We start from the raw sequence: 20005 nt of genomic DNA on the forward strand, positions 1-20005 counted from the left end.
CATGTTTGAGAAATCTTTTATTAGAAGATGTCCCAGAAGGCAACATTTGAAAATCAGGCAATCAATAATCACAACTAAATACAAAATTTCAGGTGAACTTGCCTTTCAAAATAAATCAGACCCTTGCAACGGGAGAATTGCCCAAGAGTTTTTTTTCTTGTACAAAAACAGTTAATACCACTTTGCAAAAGGCATACAAAAATACAATATAAAAAAAAAGACTCCCCCCAGCAGAATACCCAACAGCAGCTTATAAAACACAAGCTATTCAGGTGAGACATCAGTAACCTACACCCAAACTGTCTGCCATAGACAGTTCCAGAAGTCAGCTGGCTTTTGTAAACCATGCTCCAGAAGGGTAGAGAGGCTATTTCCAAACATCCCCTGGGGTTCTCTGAGGCCAAGAAGCAACCTCAGAAAGAAACCATTGTGGACAATAGATGTGGAAGTAGCAGCTGGTTTTCCAGAGCCACATATAGTACTTACCACTCCCTACCCACCCCAACTTCCAAACCCAGAGCCAGCAGGCACCTGCTGTCCTGGGCAGAGTTCTGGAGGGGCTGCTGGTCCTTCTTCCAGGACAGGCTTAGAGGTGCCTGAGGTTACCCACATGACAACTGCTAGGTTGGGTGACTTCCCCAGACCGGAGGCTGCACGTGGATTCCACTTGGAGCTGCCGAGTCCAGCTGGGGTAAAATCCATCATGGTTGGCTAAGCATTTATCTCCTGAAGGCTCCTTTAAAACCCACCAGAAGCAAGTCCACCTTCTGGAGCACTGGATGAGTCCCAACAGCTCCCCCCAAAACTTCAGAAAGGCCCAGATTCTGGAAAAGAGATCTGATTCATGGCAGACTGGCAGGGGCCCAAGGGTGGCTGCAGAGCCAGCAAGCTCCTTGGAGTTGCATGAGAAGAACAGATTTGCATGGTTCCAGAACTTCAAACTCGCCGGTCAAGGATTGAGATGAGAGGCAGGTGGGAAAGAGGCAGCAGTGCCGTTCTCCCTCTGAGGTGTCCTACACCTGCCTTGAGAAAAGATTGGACCTCAAGTGCCCCTCGGAAAATACCTGGGCAGGGATCAAGTTCATGAGCCAGGCCTCCAAGCTATCCCCAGGCCCCAGGCTAGGACCCATTTCCCTGTGTCTTGGGGAAATATTTCTGACCTGTGGGAAAGGGTGCTGCAGAGCCCATTGCATAACAAAGGCATAAAGGAACAAAAAAGTCCCTTGTAAGGAAAGGAAGGTCCCTCCCTCAGAAGAGAGAGCTCAGAGGGCTCTGAGACAAAGAATCTAGAGGCCAAGCTTTTTAAATGTTCCCAGGGTCGCAGCATTGAGAGTGGAGGAAGGGGGTCAGCTAACATCATAATATATATATTAAAGGTTTCCAACTCCTCGGCTACTGTAAAGTGTCTGACAGTGAGGTAATGGTCCATGTTGATCAAGTCTGCGAGCTTGTCTTCACCCAAGACAGCTCGTGTGTCTTCGAGAAAAAGGAGCCTCAGGGAGAGCATCCAGGCCCAGCTGTCCTTGCGTCACCCCAGAGACACCAGTTGGGAGCATCCTTTCCTAGCCTAAAGCTCATGCAGAGTGTGAGATTTCATGCAGGCTGGAGCCCCTGACAACATCCACCACCTGTTGCATAGCATCTGTCAGCCTTTTCTTCGGAGCTAGCGAGCTAGGCAGACCCCAAGGCTCCTCAGTCAGCTGCCTGCTGGGAAGCCAAAGGCGCCAGAGAACATACAGCACTCCCATGAGTCAGGGAAGAGGGAGAGCTGTGTTTCAAGGTTTCCAAGAATGCAAGCCTTTATTGTGTGTGCACCGGCTGCAATGCATTCTGGGATCTACTGTCCAGACTGTCCCACCATAACCAAAATGTGCAAATTACTAAAGCGGAGAAGGAGGTTAAAAAATAAACTTGTGTCTTTGTAAGACAGAACTGTCAGGCTTTTTGGTCAGTTAGTAGCCACTGAGGTATGCAATTCTTTTCTGCAATTGCTGCTGCCGGCATCGGAGCTGCCTTTTCTCTGTAGCCATCCTCTTCTCAGCCCCCACCAGGGCTTGCAAGTATTCCAAGGCCTTGCTTAGGATCACTACTTTGGGGGCCTTAGAGCAGCTGGCCAGGGTGGGCACCTGGTCCCTCAGGGCCAAGAATCGCGAACGCAGGTCATTCCGCCTCTTGCGCTCCAGGAAGTTGTGGTTCTTCCTCTTGGTCACATCCTCAGTATCAGAACTGACAGGTTTGGGATGGCAGGACTGGGCAGCCTCACTTTCTACAGGTGGGGGGCTCACAATCTCTTCATCCTCCTCATCTTCCTTTTCCCCTGCAGCATCTCTCTCCAGAGCCTCTTCTTGGGGACCCCTCTCTGAAGCCTCTTCTTGGGAGCAGCTTTCTGGAGGAAAACGGGCAGCATAGTTGTGCTGTTGCTGATGGATGGAGATGTGGAAATGCTTCATGCAGGGATCCAGGGGGTCTGCTCGCACCGTGATGGTGACCGGCTTCCGAAGACCCAGAGACTGCCTCTTCTCTACTGTCACAACATCGATTTCTTCATTCTCTGTCCAAGAAAAGAGATCAAGAGAAGACACACATCCCATGAGAAACATAAACATAGACCCTACAGCTTTAGCTGTCTATGCTGGTGCTTGGGAAGGTAGGTGACATTTTTCCAATTTAGATATAAACAAATCGAGGTGAGCAGAAAGCGGATTCATTTGTAATGGGGTAAGGGCACAGTGAAGGAAAGGAGGGGACATTAGCAAGAAGGAAAATATTCTCCAATTTCCTTTTGCACAGCAAGGCTTAGATAAGAACAAAAGGCAGACCCAAGCCAACAGCCCCCAGTCTGCAAAGGCTCTCCCCTCCCCCATGGAGGGGTTGAAGAGAAAGAGCTACCGACCTGGGACAAAGTTCAGCTATAAAGATCTTTCCCAGTCGGGCTCTTTCATGCCCCATCAGAATTGTAAATGAGGGGTCTGTGGGCAGAGCTGCCCTTTGTTCCTGCCCAGCACAGCCTGCACTTGGGGAATTGTTACTTTTCACAAGTTATAAATCCTATTATTCCCCCACCTCTCTATTCTGCCATCCCTTTCAGCTGAAGATTCAGAGAAGGGAGGGCTACAACCCATCCCTCTTCACCCACAGAGGGGAGGGAAAGGGTTTCCCTTAGGAGCATTTTGCTCCTGGGTTCAATGGGTTTCTAAAGTCATCCATCATTTATAGGTCGCCTGCCCCACCTCCTTCCCTGGACCAGAAGGTTAGATTTGTAATCATAGGTCGGCGAAGCTGCAGGAACTTCACAAAGGTACAAGCGACCATTTCCAAACTACCTGCACCAGAGGCGGAGACTGGGCAGCAGAATGTCCCAGATATGGGGCCCAAAACACCAGAGACCTGGAGACACCTGGACATGCCCTTAGCATTCGCTGGCTTGAAGGTCTCTTAGGTTAACCTAACCAGGAGAGGGGCAATTGGGAGAAAACTCTCCTCCTGCTCCACAAATTTTGCGGCCTCCACACAGAAGCCCACCTTAATGGATCTAGGCCTCACAACCGAAGAGCTCCCTTCTCAGCTTCTTTGCATACCAGGAAGCTTGAGCCCCTTTGTCAGGAAGGCTTCCATTGTGTGGACAATCGCATTATTTCTCCATTAATAAAACCTGACCATTCAGCCCTCCTGGCCCCAAAGCCCCTGATTGGCTGATTACGCTGTGTTTGGAATGCTGTCTTACCCAGCCCCTAGCCCCTATTGGATGACCTCTGCTGCCAATCACTTTCCCCACCCCCCCGCCTCATTGTTTGCAATCTGTTGCATTTTGTTCCAGGCCATGTGGCCTGTGAGTGAACCAGAAGCTCACAAACAGGTTCAGGTTAAAGGGTAGGTCAGAAAAGGATTCAGCAGGCTTCCCTACATCCCAAACCTTTAATTTTCAGTGTTAAGTCTCATGGCTTAGGAAGATTCTATCTAAGAAAGAAATAATTTAAGACACCATTCTCCCTTTCAGAGAGTAGTGTCTTACTCTACCCAGACAAGGAAATGTCTTCAGCAGGACAATCAAGTCCAACCCCATTGTGCGCAAATGGGGAAATGGAGGCCCAGATCAGCCAAGTCCACATATCACCTTTGTAACTTTCTGGATCTCAAACTAAAACGTCCAAACTTCCAAAACAATGCTCATTCCACTCTACCACTCCACCAGCCGTTGTAGAGATATATCTTTATTGGTTTTCTGATCTCAAGATTCTTTCCAGCCATCAAACAAACATAAACTCTTGGTGTAGAAAGCAAGCAGGTTAAAAACGACCTTAACACCGTGGACCAGGGGAAAAAAAAGACTTTTAATTTTTCTTGTTATCCTATTTTTCCTCTCAAGTGTATGACAACTTCCATACCCCATCCCCCAGTTCCCTATCAAATTGTCATGTAAAAGTTATTCCTAAAAGCTACAGTGAGCTTTCTTGGTCCTGATTTATTTGTCACCAGCCTCACTCTACACTCTACACTCAGTCTAGTATTTCTCATGGGTGTGGAGGTCTAAGATGCCAGAACAAGAACAATGTAGTTTAGTGGCACAGGATGCCCTAGTCTGCCCTCAGTGAGGTTTGCCCTTGCATCAAGGATGGGAGAGGAGGGTCTGGAGCTCTATGGCCTTGACACCAGCACGTAGCCCACAGGTTGCCACAAAGTAGGGGCCAGTGAATATTTGTTGAATGCAAGGGAGCAGCTGAAGCTGGAGATGTATTGAGAGGGAGCGAGAAGGACACTTTTCCATCTTAGGACAAACAGAAAGGCAAGGTGTAGTGCCTCTAAGATAAGCTACCACAAAGACCCAAACATCAAGGAAGAGGTGCCTGGTTGGGATGGAGCATTGGGGAAGAGGGGCTGGCTAGATGGCAGAAAGCTGGAGCTGACTTGTAGTGATTTTCTATCTCTAAGCCTCGGTTTTTCCATCTGTTAATGGGGAGTGTTCATTCTTCCCTCCCTGTCTCAGGGATGCACGAGTGGTAAGTGGTGGTGGGGAGACACAAGAGGGCATTTATTATTGGCATTTTAAAGTAAAGCCAACTGGAGACCTAGTTTTTAAAAAGGATGGGCTTTGGCTTTGCACAAAAGGCTCTCAGCTTCTTCTCTCCCTAGGGAAGTGTGAGTTTCCCAGGGAAAGAGGCAGCAGCAAAAAAACTTCAGGCTTGGAGTGACTCTTAAGGGACCTCCTTCCGGACTCCTTAGGACAGAAATCCCTTACAGTCCAACCCCAGTATTGTCCTCTCTAAGCGCCAAACCTCACCACATATCCCTGGTCCCCTGGGGCTCCAATAATCATCAAAGGGACGCTGGCTCCCACGCCACTTCTCCAAACTGTTTACCAACACACCCACGTGCCAGACATACACGGTTGGGGGCTACACGGGCAGCTTCAGCCAAAGAGAGGGGGAGATGGCCCGAGAGCTTGAGAAGAGCCAGTGCCTGACCTCAGGCAGGGGCAGAGCTTTGGCCACCCATAGGGTGGCCCCCTCTTGGATGTCTCAGGGAGGTCCTTACCCGAGTCGCTTGGGCTCTCGGACCCGGAGCAGGCCTGGGTCTTGGGTTCGCCCAGCGGACAGGGGGCGGCGGGCGCCGGGTTGCCGGCTTCGAGGCTGGGAGTGCAGTCCGGGGCGGCGGACGCCTTGGGCGGGTTCCCCCGGGGCGCGCCAGCGGCGAGCCGGTCGCTCACAGCTCTCTCCAGCCGTTCCCGGGCCGAGAAGCCGCTCCACATGCAGTCACGGCGGATGATGGAGGCGTAGTTCCTGCCCCAACCTTTCGAGTGGCCCCGGGATTCCGCTTCGTCTCCGGTGCACCCTCCGGGCCACGGCTCCGGGGGACCAATCCCGGGGACCGGGTCCCCTGCGCCGGGACCCAAGCCCCAGGGCGGCGACGTGGGGGGCGATGGCACCAGCTCGAATTTCTTCCAGATGTCCTCGCTGGGCGCCGTGGAGCGGTAGAAATCCTCCCCGCAATCATAGTCGTAGAAATAGTGCTGGTACGAGTCGTAGTCCATGTCCGCTCCCTGCGGGAGGGAAATGGGGACGTGCTGACCGGGTGCCGGCCGGGCGAAGGAGGCGTCCCCGGGTCCCTCGGCACAGCCGGCTGCCCGGCTCTCGTTCCTCCCCAACCCACCGGCTTGCAGCCTGCGCCCAGTCCTCGCGTCCCGGGAAGCCGGGCCCCGGGTCAGAGTGGCAGGGGAAGCCAATCGCAGAGCGCGGACCCGGCTGCGGGCAGCGAGTTCAAAGCAAACTTTGCCAGCGCCGCCCGGAGCGCAGCTCCCAGGGCCCGGCGGGGCCGGGCGGGGGCGCGCCGTGCCCAGAAGGCACCCTGCAGCCAGCCCGCACCGCGGGACCCGCTCCCGTGCCCGGGCCACCCGCAGCCTCACCTCGCTCCCGCAGCCCGCCTCCTGGAGCGGACCGGCTCCCCGCCGGCTCCGGGCAGCCCGGCAGCCCGCACACACGCACATGCGCGCCGCCGAGAGCGCGGCCCGCACTCACGAGCGCGCCCCCCGCGCGCGCGCGTCCCCTCCCTCGCTCGCGCACGGTGGCCCGGACGCTCTCGGGATCGGCGCGGGAGCGCGAGCTGCAGGCGCATTGTTTCCTGGCTGCCTTATATCTCGTCGCGCGCCCGGGACCCAGGGACTGCGGGGCGGGCCCTATGTAACAAACCCCGCCCCCTCCCTGCCCACTCCAGGCAGTCGACAGGTGGGGCCGGCCCTACCTCCTGGCAGCGCTCGCCCACTCCGTTCTATCCCCGGTAGCCCCCCAAATAAATTGCACGCTGGGGAGCGCAAACAGGAGGCGGGCTGATGGGGCCCGGCGGCCGCCTGGTGGAGGCGTGACTCTAGCGAGGCGCTGGCAGTGCCAGCCGGCTGAACTAAACCATGCTCCTTGCCCACTCCGAGTTGGAGAATTAGAGCTGCTCCCCGCTCCACCCTGCTCGCCTACTTTCTCCGGCGCGCCCCGCTGGGTTCAGGTGCGCCGGAGCCGCCGCGGGGGGAGGAGGGAAACGCGCCACCTGGCGGCCCTCAGTCCTGAACTTGGGTTGGTCCCGGCGTCCGTCTGGTCACCCGTCGGCCCGTTTCTTGAGCTCGGTGGCCTAAGCCTGGACGGCATCAAAGCGAAGATGCCGGGCGTTAGAGCCTTAAACGTAACCCTCCCGAGCCTCAGTTTCATCTGTAAAATGAAGGGATGGTAATGCTTACCTCACAGGGTTGTTGTGAGGCTTTAGGGAAATAGAGCATCTAGGGAAGGGGCCTGGGCCAGGAGGAGAGGCAGACGGCGCTGGCTTAGCCCCTGCTTTCGGTGGGGCGGTGCAGAAGTGAGGAGGAATTTTTCCCGGGGCAAAGCCAGGGCTGAGACCCGCTGTGCTGCCTCTCTTCTCACACAAAACACTGTAGGAGCTGCACAGTAGAGAAAAGAGAATGAGGATCTGGCATCTGGAAAATACTGCAGGACCAAGTTGTTTCAAGTTTTGCCCGGCATCGCTGGCCAAGATGATAGATAACCCCTCTGTATAATTTTTAAAAAATTTTAATATATTTTTAAGAGACAAGGTCTCACTCAGCGTCAAGGCTGGAGTGCAGTGACTCGATCATGACTCGCCTCAGCCTCGAACTCCTGGGCTCAAATGATCCTCCCTCCTTAGACTCCGAAAGTGTAGGGATTACAGGCATGGACCACCGTGCTGGGTTCCCCTTTGTGCCATCTTCTACACAGATGACCTTTGGTGGAACAGAAAAAATTAAACTATATGGCCAGTCTGAGATTTAGGCCAGAGGAGAGTAACTTGGGACAGCAGCCAATACATCTAGATTCCTCCACCTGGCATCAAGGTCTGGTGTCTGTCTACCCCAGCCTGATTACCTGCTGTCTCTCTCTTTCCCTCCCACCCCTGTGATCTAAGAACACCAAACTACTCACTGTTGGTAGACGGAAGTGAGAAGCGCAAGCAGTTCAATGTGGTTGGAGCATGGGACCCGAATGTGTGTTGTTACATGGGTTGGGAGAGAAGGCAGGGAAAATGACAGCCTTCCGTTTTAGATACATTGGGTCTGGGCTGCATGTGGGATATCCTTGAAGGCGGAAACCTGCTCCTACTTGCTTTGTGATTTCTGCACATAGAACAGCTTCTGGCAGACATTTGTGAACTAACTGACTGAGAGACTCAGCTAACCAGATTTCATTGAGAGAGCTTGTGTGCCCTGCTTTGTGCTAAACGGAAGCCACAAATCAAAAGGGTTCCAGGTTTGGTTGCGCCCCAAGACGCAGACATTGGATTGTCTTTTAGTGACTTTTCTCTGGTCCGCAGATGTCTGAGATGGTTGCTGTACTAGTCTGGGTTATTGGCTACAAATAACAAAAACCAACCTTAGGCCGGGCACGGTGGCTCATGCCTGTAATCCCAGCACTTTGTGGGGCCGGGGCAGGCGGGTCACAAGGTCAGGAGATGGAGACCATCCTGGTTAACACAGTGAAACCCCATCTCTACTAAAAATACAAAAAAATTAACCAGGTGTCGTGGCGGGCACCTATAGTTCCAGCTACTCGGGAGGCTGAGGCAGGAGAATGGCGTGAACGCGGGAGGTGGAGCTTGCGGTGAGCTGAGATCGCGCCACTGCACTCCAGCCTGGGCGACAGAGTGAGACTCTGTCTCAAAAAAAAAAAAAAAAACCAACCTTAGACAAATGTAAGCAGAAAATAACTTTATTGAAATAATTGGTGGTATAGAATAGACCTCAAGGGAGGCTGGAGATTTACGTTTGGAGAATGGGCCTTCTTCACCTAGACTACAGCCCCCACCCTGCAGCTCCTCCCATGGTTTCATTGTAGATGATATCTGAGGGCAACCAGGAGGTGCTGCCCCTCCTCAAGAAGTAGGAAAAAGGAAATTAAGTTGTCTTCTGAGAGTTGCACTGCTTCTTCACTTTGTATACTTTTGTTTGTTTTATGTCTTCCTTGTCAGACTGTAAATTCAGTGAGGGCACACAAATGTCAGCCTTATTCATTGCTGTACCAGGGCTTGAGAACAGAGCCTGGCACATCATGGGTGTTGAGTATATGACTGAACACAAAATTATTCACTGCTGTACCCTAGGGCTTTAGAACAGAGCCTGGCACATCATGGGTGCTAAGTATATGACTGAACGCAAAACTCTAATGCTTTAGTTTTTGCATTTTATTATTTATTTATTTATTTATTAATTTATTTATTTATTTATTTAGACAAGTCTCTATTGCCTAGGCTAGAGTGCAGTGGTACAATCTCGGCTCACTGCAACCTCCGCCTCCCTGGTTCAAGCGATTGTCCTGCCTCAGTCCTCCCAAGTAGCTGGGATTACAGGCACCTGCCACCATGCCCAGCTAATTTTTTTTAAAGGTCATACTGCTTCTGTTCCTTTTTTTTTTTTATATACTTTAAGTTCTAGGGTACATGTGCACAATGTGCAGATTTGTTACATATGTATACATGTGCCATGTTGGTGTGCTGTACCCGTTAACTCATCATTTACTTTAGGTATTTCTCCTAATGCTATACCTCCCCCATCCTCCCTAACTTTTTGTATTTTTAGTGGAGACCGGGTTTCACCATGTTGGCCAGGCTGGTCTTGAACTCCTGACCTCAAGTGATCCACTCACCTTGGCTCTGAATTTTTTTGTTATGATTTTTTGAGACAGAGTCTCACTCTGTTGCCCAGACTGGAGTGCGGTGGTGCAATCATGGCTCACTGCAGCCTTGACTTCCTGGGCTCCAGGGATCCTCCCATGTCAGCCTCCTGAGTAACTGGGACAATAGGAGGCATGCACCACCACACCCGGCTAATTTTTTGTAGAGACGGGGTCTCCCTATGCTGCTCAGGCTGGTCTCAAACTCCTGTGCCCAAGTGATCCTCCTACCTTGGCCTCTCAAAGTGCTGGGATTACAGATGTGAGCCACCACACCCCACCTTTAATGCTTTAAAGTAGAGATACGCCAATTGTATTAGTCTGTTTTCACACTGCTGTAAAGAAATACCTGAGATTGAATAATTTATAATCAAAAGAGGTTTAATTGACTCATAGTTCCGCATGGCTGGGGAGGCCTCAGGAAACTTACAATTAGTGCAGAAGGGGAAGGAGAAGCAAGCACCTTCTTCACAAGGCAGCAGGAAAGTGTGTGAGTGCAGGAAAAACTGCCATTTATAAAACCATCAGGTCTCGTGAGAATTCACTCACAATCATAATAACAGCATGGGGGAAACTGCCCCCATGATCCAATCACCTCCTACCAGGTTTCTCTCTGGACACGTGGGGATTACAATTCGAGATGCGATTTGGTTGGGGACACAGAGCCAAACTATACCTTATAGAGACAGAATAACTCTCAGCCCCAGTCTAGACTATAACCTAGTTAAAAGTGTTAATGCAGCTAAAGAAAGAGGGTGCCAGTCAAGACGGTCTGGGCAGCCAAGGAAGCCAGAGATCAGAGAGAGTTGCCAAGACAATCACCAGGAATGAAACATTCTCTGGGGACAAAGATGCTGGTCCAGGAACAGGGGAGATGGAAGTACCATTCTTTGGAGACACTCAATTCACCCCCTACCTCACTCATGCTCTGGATCACCAAGCAACCCTCTAAAAACTGTTCCGTTTCCTATATAGATCAGTCCACAGGGAGAGAATGCACTCATCATTGAACAGGAAGATCCAGTCTGCTTCAAAGCCCTGCTTCCTCTTATAAATTAATGAATTGGCATTTGATTTGAAATATCAGTCTCATGAGCCTGGTTAATGTGTGTCTGTTCTGTAGAGATGCTGCTGCTTTTAGGGCTAACAGCTCTGGTTTCTAAGCTGGACCCAGGATGGTGATGAATTCACCAAGGTAGCAAATGCTACCCCAGGGACCTTCCATTTTTCTGCAATATTTTATTTCCTTTATTTTTTCTAAAACATGTTTTAAATCAAAATACATATAATAAATTTTTAAAAAATCAATTAGGCATATGGCAAAGTTAAAAAAAAAAAAAAGGCCATATTTTGTCTTGCCGTCAACTGATTCCCACTCCCCAAAGCAACTATTGTTTTAGCTGTTTTTTGTTTTGTTTTTGTTTTTGTTTTGAGACAAAGTCTCACTCTGTCGCCCAGGCTGGAATGCAGTGGTGTGATCTTGGCTCACTGCAACCTCCGACTCCTAGGTTCAAACAATTCTCCTGCCTCAGCCTCCTGAGTAGCTGGGATTACAGGTGTGTGTCACCACGCCCAGCTAATTTTTATATTTTTAGTAGAGATGGGGTTTCACCATGTTGGTCAGGCTGGTCTCAAACTTCTGACCTTGTGATCCGCCTGCCTCAGCCACTGCACCAGGCCTGTCCCTCATATTTCTTTCCGTATTTTGACCAATACAGATATCTACTTTTTCCTGATTTTTAAACGTCTTTCTTCTTCTTTATTTTTTTTGTGATGGAGTCTCACTCTGTTGCCCAGTCTAGAGTGCAATGGCACAATCTCGGCTCACTGCAACTTCCACCTCCTGAGTTCAAGCGATTCTCCTGCCTCAGCCTCCTGAGTAGCTGGGACTACAGGTGTGCTCCACCATGCCTGACTAATTTTTGTGTTTTTAGTAGAGATGGGTTTTCACCATATTGGCCAGGCTGGTCTCAAACTCCCGACTTCAAGTGATCCACCCACCTCAGCCTCCCAAAGTTCTGGGATTACAGGCATGAGCCTCCGTACCCAGCCCTTTTTCTTTTCCTTTTCTTTTTTTTCTTTTTTTCTTTTTTTTAATTGCCCCTTGCAGAGCAAGGCTAACTCATACTCATAGACAGAGCTCCCAGAGCCAGCCTAAATTTCCTTTCCTTTTTTTTTTTTCAAGATAGGGTCTTACTCTGTTGCCCAGGCTTGAGTACAGTGGCACCATTTTGGCTCACCGTAGTCTCAGCCTCCTGGTCTCAAGCGAACCTCTCACCTCAGCCTCCCTAGTAGCTAGGACTGCAGGTGCACACCACCACCACAGCTGGCTAATTTAAATTTTTTTTTTTCATTTTTTTTGTTGTTGTTGTTGAGACGGAGTCTCCTCTGTCGCCCAGGCTGGAGTGCAGTGGCCGGATCTCAGCTCACTGCAAGCTCCACCTCCCAGGTTTACGCCATTCTCCTGCCGCAGCCTCCCGAGTAGCTGGGACTACAGGCGCCCGCCACCTCGCCCGGCTAGTTTTTTGTATTTTTTAGTAGAGACGGGGTTTCACCATGTTAGCCAGGATGGTCTCTATCTCCTGACCTCGTGATCCGCCCGTCTCGGCCTCCCAGAGTGCTGGGATTACAGGCTTGAGCCACCGCGCCCGGCTGGCTAATTTAAATTTTTGTGGGTTTTTTTGTTTTGTTTTTTTGTGGATACAGGGTCTCACCATGTTGCCTAAGCTGGTCTTGAACTCCTGGACTCATGTGATCCTCCTGCCTGGGCCTCCCCAAATGCTGGCCTAAGCCACTGTACCCAGTTTATAATTCCTTTCTTATACAATTTTTTTTTTTTTTTTTTGAGACGGAGTCTGGCTCTGTCGCCCAGGCTGGAGTGCGGTGGCCGGATCTCAGCTCACTGCAAGCTCCACCTCCCAGGTTCACGCCATTCTCCTGCCTCCGCCTCCCAAGTAGCTGGGACTACAGGCGCCCGCCTCGTCGCCCGGCTAGTTTTTTGTATTCTTTAGTAGAGACGGGGTTTCACCGTATTAGCCAGGATGGTCTCGATCTCCTGACCTTGTGATCCGCCCGTCTCGGCCTCCCAAAGTGCTGGGATTACAGGCTTGAGCCAGCACGCCCGGCCTTCTTATACAATTTTTTTTTTCAGTGTTAAATTGCCTCAGTTTTTTTTTTTTTTTTTTTTTTTTTTTTTGCTTAGATTTCTACATATCTATTATGAATTTAACCCTACACATTCCCACTAGAGCTACAAAGATTACTCCATATGGTGAAACACACTAGGTAATCAATATATCAGTTACATTTTTTTTCTAGGAATCATCTTGGTTGGAGCCCTTTGTCTTCCTGTTCCAGTCTGAACTTATTGATCTCTTGGCCTGCTTCACAATTGTCATCCTGTGACTTCCCTTTACCATCATCTTGGAAATTCCCTCTGCTTCTCTCCTGTGTTGCATCCCTGTTTTCTGGAGATCATTTCTTCCTCTTTCTCGTTTTACTTCCTCACTTTGGTGGAGCACATCCTCTAGCAGCTGCTTTGAGAAAAGGTACTTGGGAAGTACAATTTTTGAGATTTTGTGTTTCTGAAATTGTTTTTAGTATACCCTTTGGTTGATGGTTGGCTGGCTATAGAATATTAGATTAGAAAATAATTTCCCCTGAGAATTTTAAAGGTACTTCTTTTCTGTTTCTTAGCAACCAGTATTGCTATTGAGAAGACTGATATCATTTCATCTACAAACCTTTGTATGTGATCTGTTTCTCCGGTAGCTTTTAGGATATATTCTTTGTCCCTGGCATTTTAAATGTTTTCAATGATGTGCCTTGGTGTGGGTCTGTTGGAATAAAGAATTTATTGGCCTTTCTCCCCAGTTCCTTGGAGGTAACCTCTAACTCCTTGGAATTTCCCAGGTAATAGGGGTGTCTGTTATTTATGGTAGGCACTGATAGCTTATGCTAATAAGGTGACCCATGGGGGACTCCTAGATAGTTTAAGATGACTCATGATGGGGCTGTCCATGCGAGAAAGACAAACCTTGTAATTAGAGTGCTAGGGTTTTGAGCCACTTGATAATCAATCTGACCTCTGGACAGGGGAAGAGGGCTGGAGATTTAGTTAAATCATCTGGACAATGATTCAGTCAATTGTGCCTACATAATGAACCCTCAATAAAGACTCTGGACACTGAAGCTCTGGTGAGCTTTTCTGGTTAATAATAATCTATGTGTATTGTTACACATCAATGTGCCAGAGGATGATGCATCCTGACTTCGTGGGAAAAGGACACTGGAAGTTTCAAGTTCAGGATCCTCCAAGACTTGCCTTTTGTGTCTCTTCTTTTGCCTGGTCCTGATTTGTATTGCCTTTGCTATAATGAAACTGTAACTGTAAGTATAGTGCTTTCCTGAGTTTGGTGTTCTACGGAATTATTGAACCTGAGTGGGTAGCAGGAACCCCCGATTTGTAGTCATTTGGTCTGAAGTGTGGGTGGCCTGGGAAACCCTGAGCTTCTATTAATAGTTGGTTTCTGAAGTGAGGGCAGTCTTGTGGAGACTGTGCCATTAACCTGTGAAGTTTGGCCTAACTCCAGATAGTGTCAGAATTGCATTGCAGCATCTTTTTGAATTCTTTGCGCTAAGCCTTTTATTTTTGTTTTTATTTTTATTTTTTAATTGAGACAGAGTCTTGCTCTGTCACCCAGGCTGGAGTGCCGTGGCACAATCTCAGCTCACTACAACCTCTACCTCCTGGGTTCAAGCAATTCTCCCACCTCAGCCTCCCAAGTAGCTGGGATTACAGGTGCCCATCATCATGCCCGGCTAATTTTTTTATTTTTAGTAGAGGTGGGGTTTCCCCATGTTGGCCAGGCTGGTCTCGAACTCCTGACTTCAAGTGATCTGCCTGCCTTAACCTCCCAAAGTGCTGGGATTACAGGCATAAGCCACCACACCCAGCTGCCCTAAGCCTTTTAATCTGGAAACCAATTAACTCTGTAATTATTCCTTTGAAAAATTCCTCCCCTCCGTTTTTCCCTTCTCCCTCTCTGAAACTCCTGTCTTGTCTTGTCTTTTCTCTCATCTCTACCTTTATGTGTTCTGTTCGACTTGCTAGGAGTCAAAATTCCAATCCTTTTTTTTCTAAAATAAAAATAGAGATAGGGTTTCCCTATATTTGCTAGGCTGATCTCAAACTCCTGAGCTCAAGCAATCCACCTGCCTCAACCTCCCAAAGTGCTGGGATTACAGGTGGATTATAAGTGTGAGCCACCACACCCAGCCAAGCATCTAATCCTTTTATTCATGTTCTCAACTTCCAATCCTATTCTTGACTTAAACAGTTTTTGACTGATATTTTTTAATTTTTAAGAGCTCTTTTTCTTGTTGTTCCCTAAATGTTCCCTTTTTGGAGCTTCCTGTTCTTTTCCGTGGACACAATCTTTTTCCCATTTTCCTCTGAGGCTATTAATAATAGTTTTCATATTTATTATAAATTTTGAAAGTCTTTCCTGCTCCCTGTTTTCTCTGACTTCTCCCTGGATTACTTTGCTTTGTGTGTTTCATTAGAGGCTTTCTCAAACATCCGATAATCCTTGGTATAGATGTTTATGTATATTACAGAGTAGAGCCAGGCATGGTGGTGTGCATATGTAATCCCTTGGGAGACTGAGGCAGGAGGATCGCTTGGGCCCAGTAGTTCAAGATCAGCCTGGGCAATATAGTGAGACCCCATGTTAAAGAAAACAAAACAAAACCGTAAGGCATTAAAAGCTGATTGAAAGCTCTGTGTGTGTGTGTGGTCGGGGGTATTGATTACTGAGCTTCACTAAAGGATTTTAGACAGGTACCTAGCAGGAGACTCCTCAACTGTCTTTTCCAGTGCATCTTTCTTTTTCTTTTCCTTTCTTTTCTTTTTTTTCTTCTCTTCTCTTCTCTTTCTCTTCTTTTTTGGGATGGAGTTTCACTCCTGTCACCCAGGCTGGAGTGCAATGGTGTGATCTTGGCTCACTGCAACCTCTGCCTCCTGGATTCAAGCAATTCTCCTTGAAGTACCTGGGGATTACAGGCACCCGCCACCATGCCCAGCTAATTTTTTTATTTTTTATTTTTATATATTTTTTAGATGGAGTCTTGCTCAGTCGCCCAGGCTAGAGTGCAGTGGTGTGATCTCGGCTCACTGCAAGCGCCACCTTCCAGGTTCACACCATTCTCCTGTCTCAGCCTCCCGAGTAGCTGGGACTATAGGCGCCCGCCACCACGCTCAGCTAATTGTTTTTTATTATTATTATTTTTAGTAGAGACGGGGTTTCACTGTGTTAGCCAGGATGATCTTGATCTCCTGACCTCGTGATCCACCGGCCTCGGCCTCCCAAAGTGCTGGGATTACAGGCGTGAGCCACTGCGCCCGGCCGCAGCTAATTTTTTTTTTATTTTTAATAGAGGTGGGGTTTCACCATGTTGGCCAGGCTGGTCTCGAACTCCTGGCCTCACGTAATCCGCCCACCTCAGCCTCCCAAAGTGCTGGGATTACAGGCGTATGCCACCTCGCCCAGCCTACCTTTCTATTTTCACTTACAGAAGCCCTCTAATCTACCAGGGCAAAGTTAGAAACCTGGCTGCCAGCCTTCTGGGTACCAAGAGGGGAAAGGAGATGAAGGGATCTATCTTATGGTTCAGCTAATCCCGCCCTGACTTCAGTACAGTCCATCACTCTTGTTCTCAGCTGCGCCTGGTGTTCCCAAATCCACAGCCTCTCAATTCAACCTGTCTCCCACCAGGTAGGAAGAGGGCAGCCACCTGATTACAGAAGTTGAGGGAGAAAATTTAGGAATCTAATTCCTTTTACTTTCATCCGATCTTCCTCTTTCAGCCCCATCCTACCATCCTGCCTTTAGAAATATCCAGTGCCTCCAGCTAATGAGCAGTTCTTGGGTTCTGATGCACTCATGGGCTTGCTCCTTGTTTTTGGTACTTCTCCTTTTCCTACTCCCACCATAAGCAGTTACAGTTTTGATTTTTCTGGCCTTTTGCTAAATCAGCCAGGCCTTATCTGTCTGCTTTCAAGCTTCACAAGTTTTGTAGATATCTGTCAGTTGCTGTTGTCTCCTCCCGCTCATTTTCTTTTTTTAAAAATTGAGGAAAAATTCACATGCCATAAAATTCAACATTTTAACTATTTAAAGTGTGCAATTCAGGCCAGGTGCAGCGGCTCATGCCAACACTTTGGGAGGTCAAGGTGGGCAAATTGCTTGAGCCCAGGAGTTTGAGACCAGCATGGGTAACATGGTGAAACTCCGTTTCTACAAAAAAATACAAAAATATTAGCTGGCCGGCATGGTGGCTCACACCTGTAATCCTAGCACTCTGGGAGACCGAGGTGGGTGGATCACCTGAGGTCAGGAGTTCGAGACCAGCCTGGTCAACATGCCCAAAACCCATCTCTACTAAAAACACAAAAAATTAGCCAGGCATGGTGGCACAAGCCTGTAATCCCAGCTACTTGGGAGGCTGAGGCACGAGAATCGCTTGAACCCAGAAGGCAGAGGTTGCAGTGAGCCAAGATTGCGCCACTGCCCTCCAGTCTGGGTGACAGATCGAGACTTTGACTGAAAAAAAAAAAAAAAGGATTAGCTGGATGTGGTGTCATGCGTTGTAGTCCCAGCTACTCACTCAGGGAGCTGAAGCGGGAAGATTGCTTGAACCTGGGAGGCTGAGGCTGCAGTAAGCCATGATTGTGCCACTGCACTCCAACCTGAGCAACAGAGTAAGACCTTGTCGCAATAAATAAATAAATAAAAAATAAAGAGTGTAATTCAGTGGTTTATTTTATTTGTCTATTTTTGCCAACATTTGTTCTTTTCTTTTCTTTTCTTTATTTTTTTTTGGGATGGAGTCTTGCTCTGTTGCCCAGGCTGGAGTTCAGTGGCATGATCTTGGCTCACTGTAACCTCTGCCTCCCGGGTTCAAGCGATTCTTCTGCCTTAGCCTCCAGAGTAGCAGGGATTACAGGTGCGTGCCACCACCCCCAGCTAATTTTTTTTGTTTGTTTGTATTTTTAGTAGAGATGGGGTTTCATCATGTTGGCCAGGCTCATCTCGAACTCCTGAGCTCAAGTGGTCTGCCTACCTTGGCCTCCCAAAGTGCTGGGATTACAGGTGTGAGTCACTGAGCCCAGCTTGTTATTTTCGATCTTATTATTATTACTACAGCCATCTTTATGGGTGTGGAAGTGGTATCTCATTATGTTTTTGTTTTTGTTTTTGTTTTTTTGAGACAGGGTCCCACGCTGTTGCTGAGGCTGGAATACAATGGCACGATCTCTGCTCACTGCAACCTCTGCCTTTTAGTGGACTCAAGCAATCCTCCCACCTCAGCCTCCTGAGTAGTTGGAATTACAGGCATGCACCACCAAGGCTGGCTAATTCTGTATTTTACAGAATTCGCTGTAATTCTATATTTATTTTATGTTATTATTATTATTATTATTATTATTTAAGATGGAGTTTTGCTCTTGTTGCCCTAGCTGGAGTGCAATGGTGTGATCTTGGCTCACTGCAACCTCTGCCTCCTGGGTTCAAGTGATTCTCCTGCCTCAGCCTCTGGAGTAGCTGGGACTACAGGTGTGTGCCACCACACCTGGCTAACTTTTGTATTTTTAGTAGAGATGGGGTTTCACCATGTTAGCTAGGCTTGTCTCGAACTCCTGACCTCAGGTGATCTGCCCGCCTCAGTTTCCCAAAGTGCTGGGATTACAGGCGTGAGCCACCATGCCCAGCCTATTATTTTTTGATACAGAATCTTGCTCTGTTGCCCAGGTTGGAGTGCAGTGGCATATCCCAACTCACTGCAACCTCTGCCTCCCAGGTTCAAGCAATTCTCCTGCCTCAGCCTCCTGAGTAGCTGGGATTACGGACGCATGCCACCACATCCAACCAATTTTTGTATTTTTTAGTAGAGACCGGGTTTTGCCATGTTGACGAGGCTGGTCTAGAACTCATGAATTCAGGTGATCTGCCTGCCTCGGCCTCACAAAGTGCTCTGATTACAAGCATGGGCCACTGTGCCTGGCCCTAATTTGTGTATTTTAGTAGAGACAGTGTTTCACCATGTTAGCCAGGCTGGTCTGGAATTCCTGACCTCAAATGATCCATCCACCTTCGCCTCCCAAAGTGCTAGGATTACAGGAATGAGCTACCTTGCCCGGCCTTCTTGTGGTTTTGAGTTGCATTTCTCTAACAACTAATAATGTTGAATATCTTTTCATGTGCTTATTGGTTGTTAATATATCTTCTTTGGATAAATGTCTATTCAAATCCTTTGTCACCCTCCACTTTTTTTTTGAGACAGAGTCGCATTCTGTCACCTAAGCTGGAGTGCAGTAGCACCATCACAGCTTACTGCAGCCTTGACCTCCTGGGCTCAAGCAATCCTCCCCGTTCAGTTTCCTGAGTAGTTTAACTGGGACCACAGGCACATGCCACCATACCTGGCTTGCTTATTTATTTATTTATTTGAGACATTGTCTCGTTCTGTGGCCCACGCTGGACTGCAGTGACATGATCATGGCTCGCTGCAGCCTCTACCTCCTGGACTTAAGTGATCCTTCTACCTCAGCTTCCTGAGTAGCTGGGATTACAGATGCCAGCCACCACACCCCGCTAATCTTTTTATAATTTTTTTTTTTTTTTTTAATTTTCGAGACAGAGTCCCACTCTGTCGCCCAGGCTGGAGTTCACTGGTTCTATTTTGGCTCACTGCAACCTCTGCCTCCTGGGTTCAAGTGATTCTCCTGCCTCAGCTTCTCGAGCAGCTGGGATTATAGGGGCATGCCACCATGCCCGGCTCATTTTTGTATTTTTAGTAGATACCCAGGTCTTACCATGTTGGCCAAACTGGTCCCCAACTCCTGACCTCAAATGATCTACCTGCCTCAGCCTCCCAAAGTGCTGGGATTACAAGTGTGAGTCGCTGTGCCTGGCCCCAGCTAATCTTTTGATCTTTTTTGGAAGGAGGTCTCTCTATGTTGCCCAGGCTGGTCTTGAACTCTTGGCCTCAAAGGATCCTCCTGCCTGGGCGTCCCAAAGCGCTGGTGTTATAGGTGTGAGCTACCGCAGCTGGCCACTGGGCCCCTTTTTAACTGTGTTGTCTTTTTGTTTTCGTGTTGTAAGAATTTATTATATAGTCTGGATACTAGACTCTTTGTAAAATTTTAAAATTTTATATATTTTTAAGAGCCACTCAGAGCTGTCAGTGGGGATAAAACTGGATACTAGACTTATTATTATTATTATTATTATTATTATTACTTTTGAGATGGTGTCTCGCTC

General features: G+C 48.5%; 1 protein-coding gene across 2 annotated transcripts; it reads right to left on the reverse strand.

Annotated features, from left to right (window-relative positions):
- MYCL (MYCL proto-oncogene, bHLH transcription factor) lies at positions 1 to 6570 on the reverse strand. 2 transcript variants are annotated; one of them, XM_030913645.1, is made up of 3 exons: positions 6401 to 6570; positions 5533 to 6037; positions 1 to 2551 (listed from the first exon to the last, which is right to left on the reverse strand). In XM_030913645.1, the coding sequence occupies exons 1-3, from the start codon at positions 6479 to 6481 to the stop codon at positions 1953 to 1955; spliced, it is 1185 nt and encodes a 394-aa protein (XP_030769505.1). In that variant the 5' UTR covers positions 6482 to 6570; the 3' UTR covers positions 1 to 1952. The 2 variants fall into 2 exon arrangements, with proteins under 2 accessions (XP_030769505.1, XP_010352505.2); XM_010354203.2 differs by having other exon boundaries at positions 5533 to 6570.
- Between the last annotated feature and the right edge of the window lie 13435 nt (positions 6571 to 20005).

Source organism: Rhinopithecus roxellana, chromosome 12 (assembly GCF_007565055.1).
Source record: "Rhinopithecus roxellana isolate Shanxi Qingling chromosome 12, ASM756505v1, whole genome shotgun sequence".
Lineage (NCBI taxonomy): Eukaryota > Metazoa > Chordata > Mammalia > Primates > Cercopithecidae > Rhinopithecus > Rhinopithecus roxellana.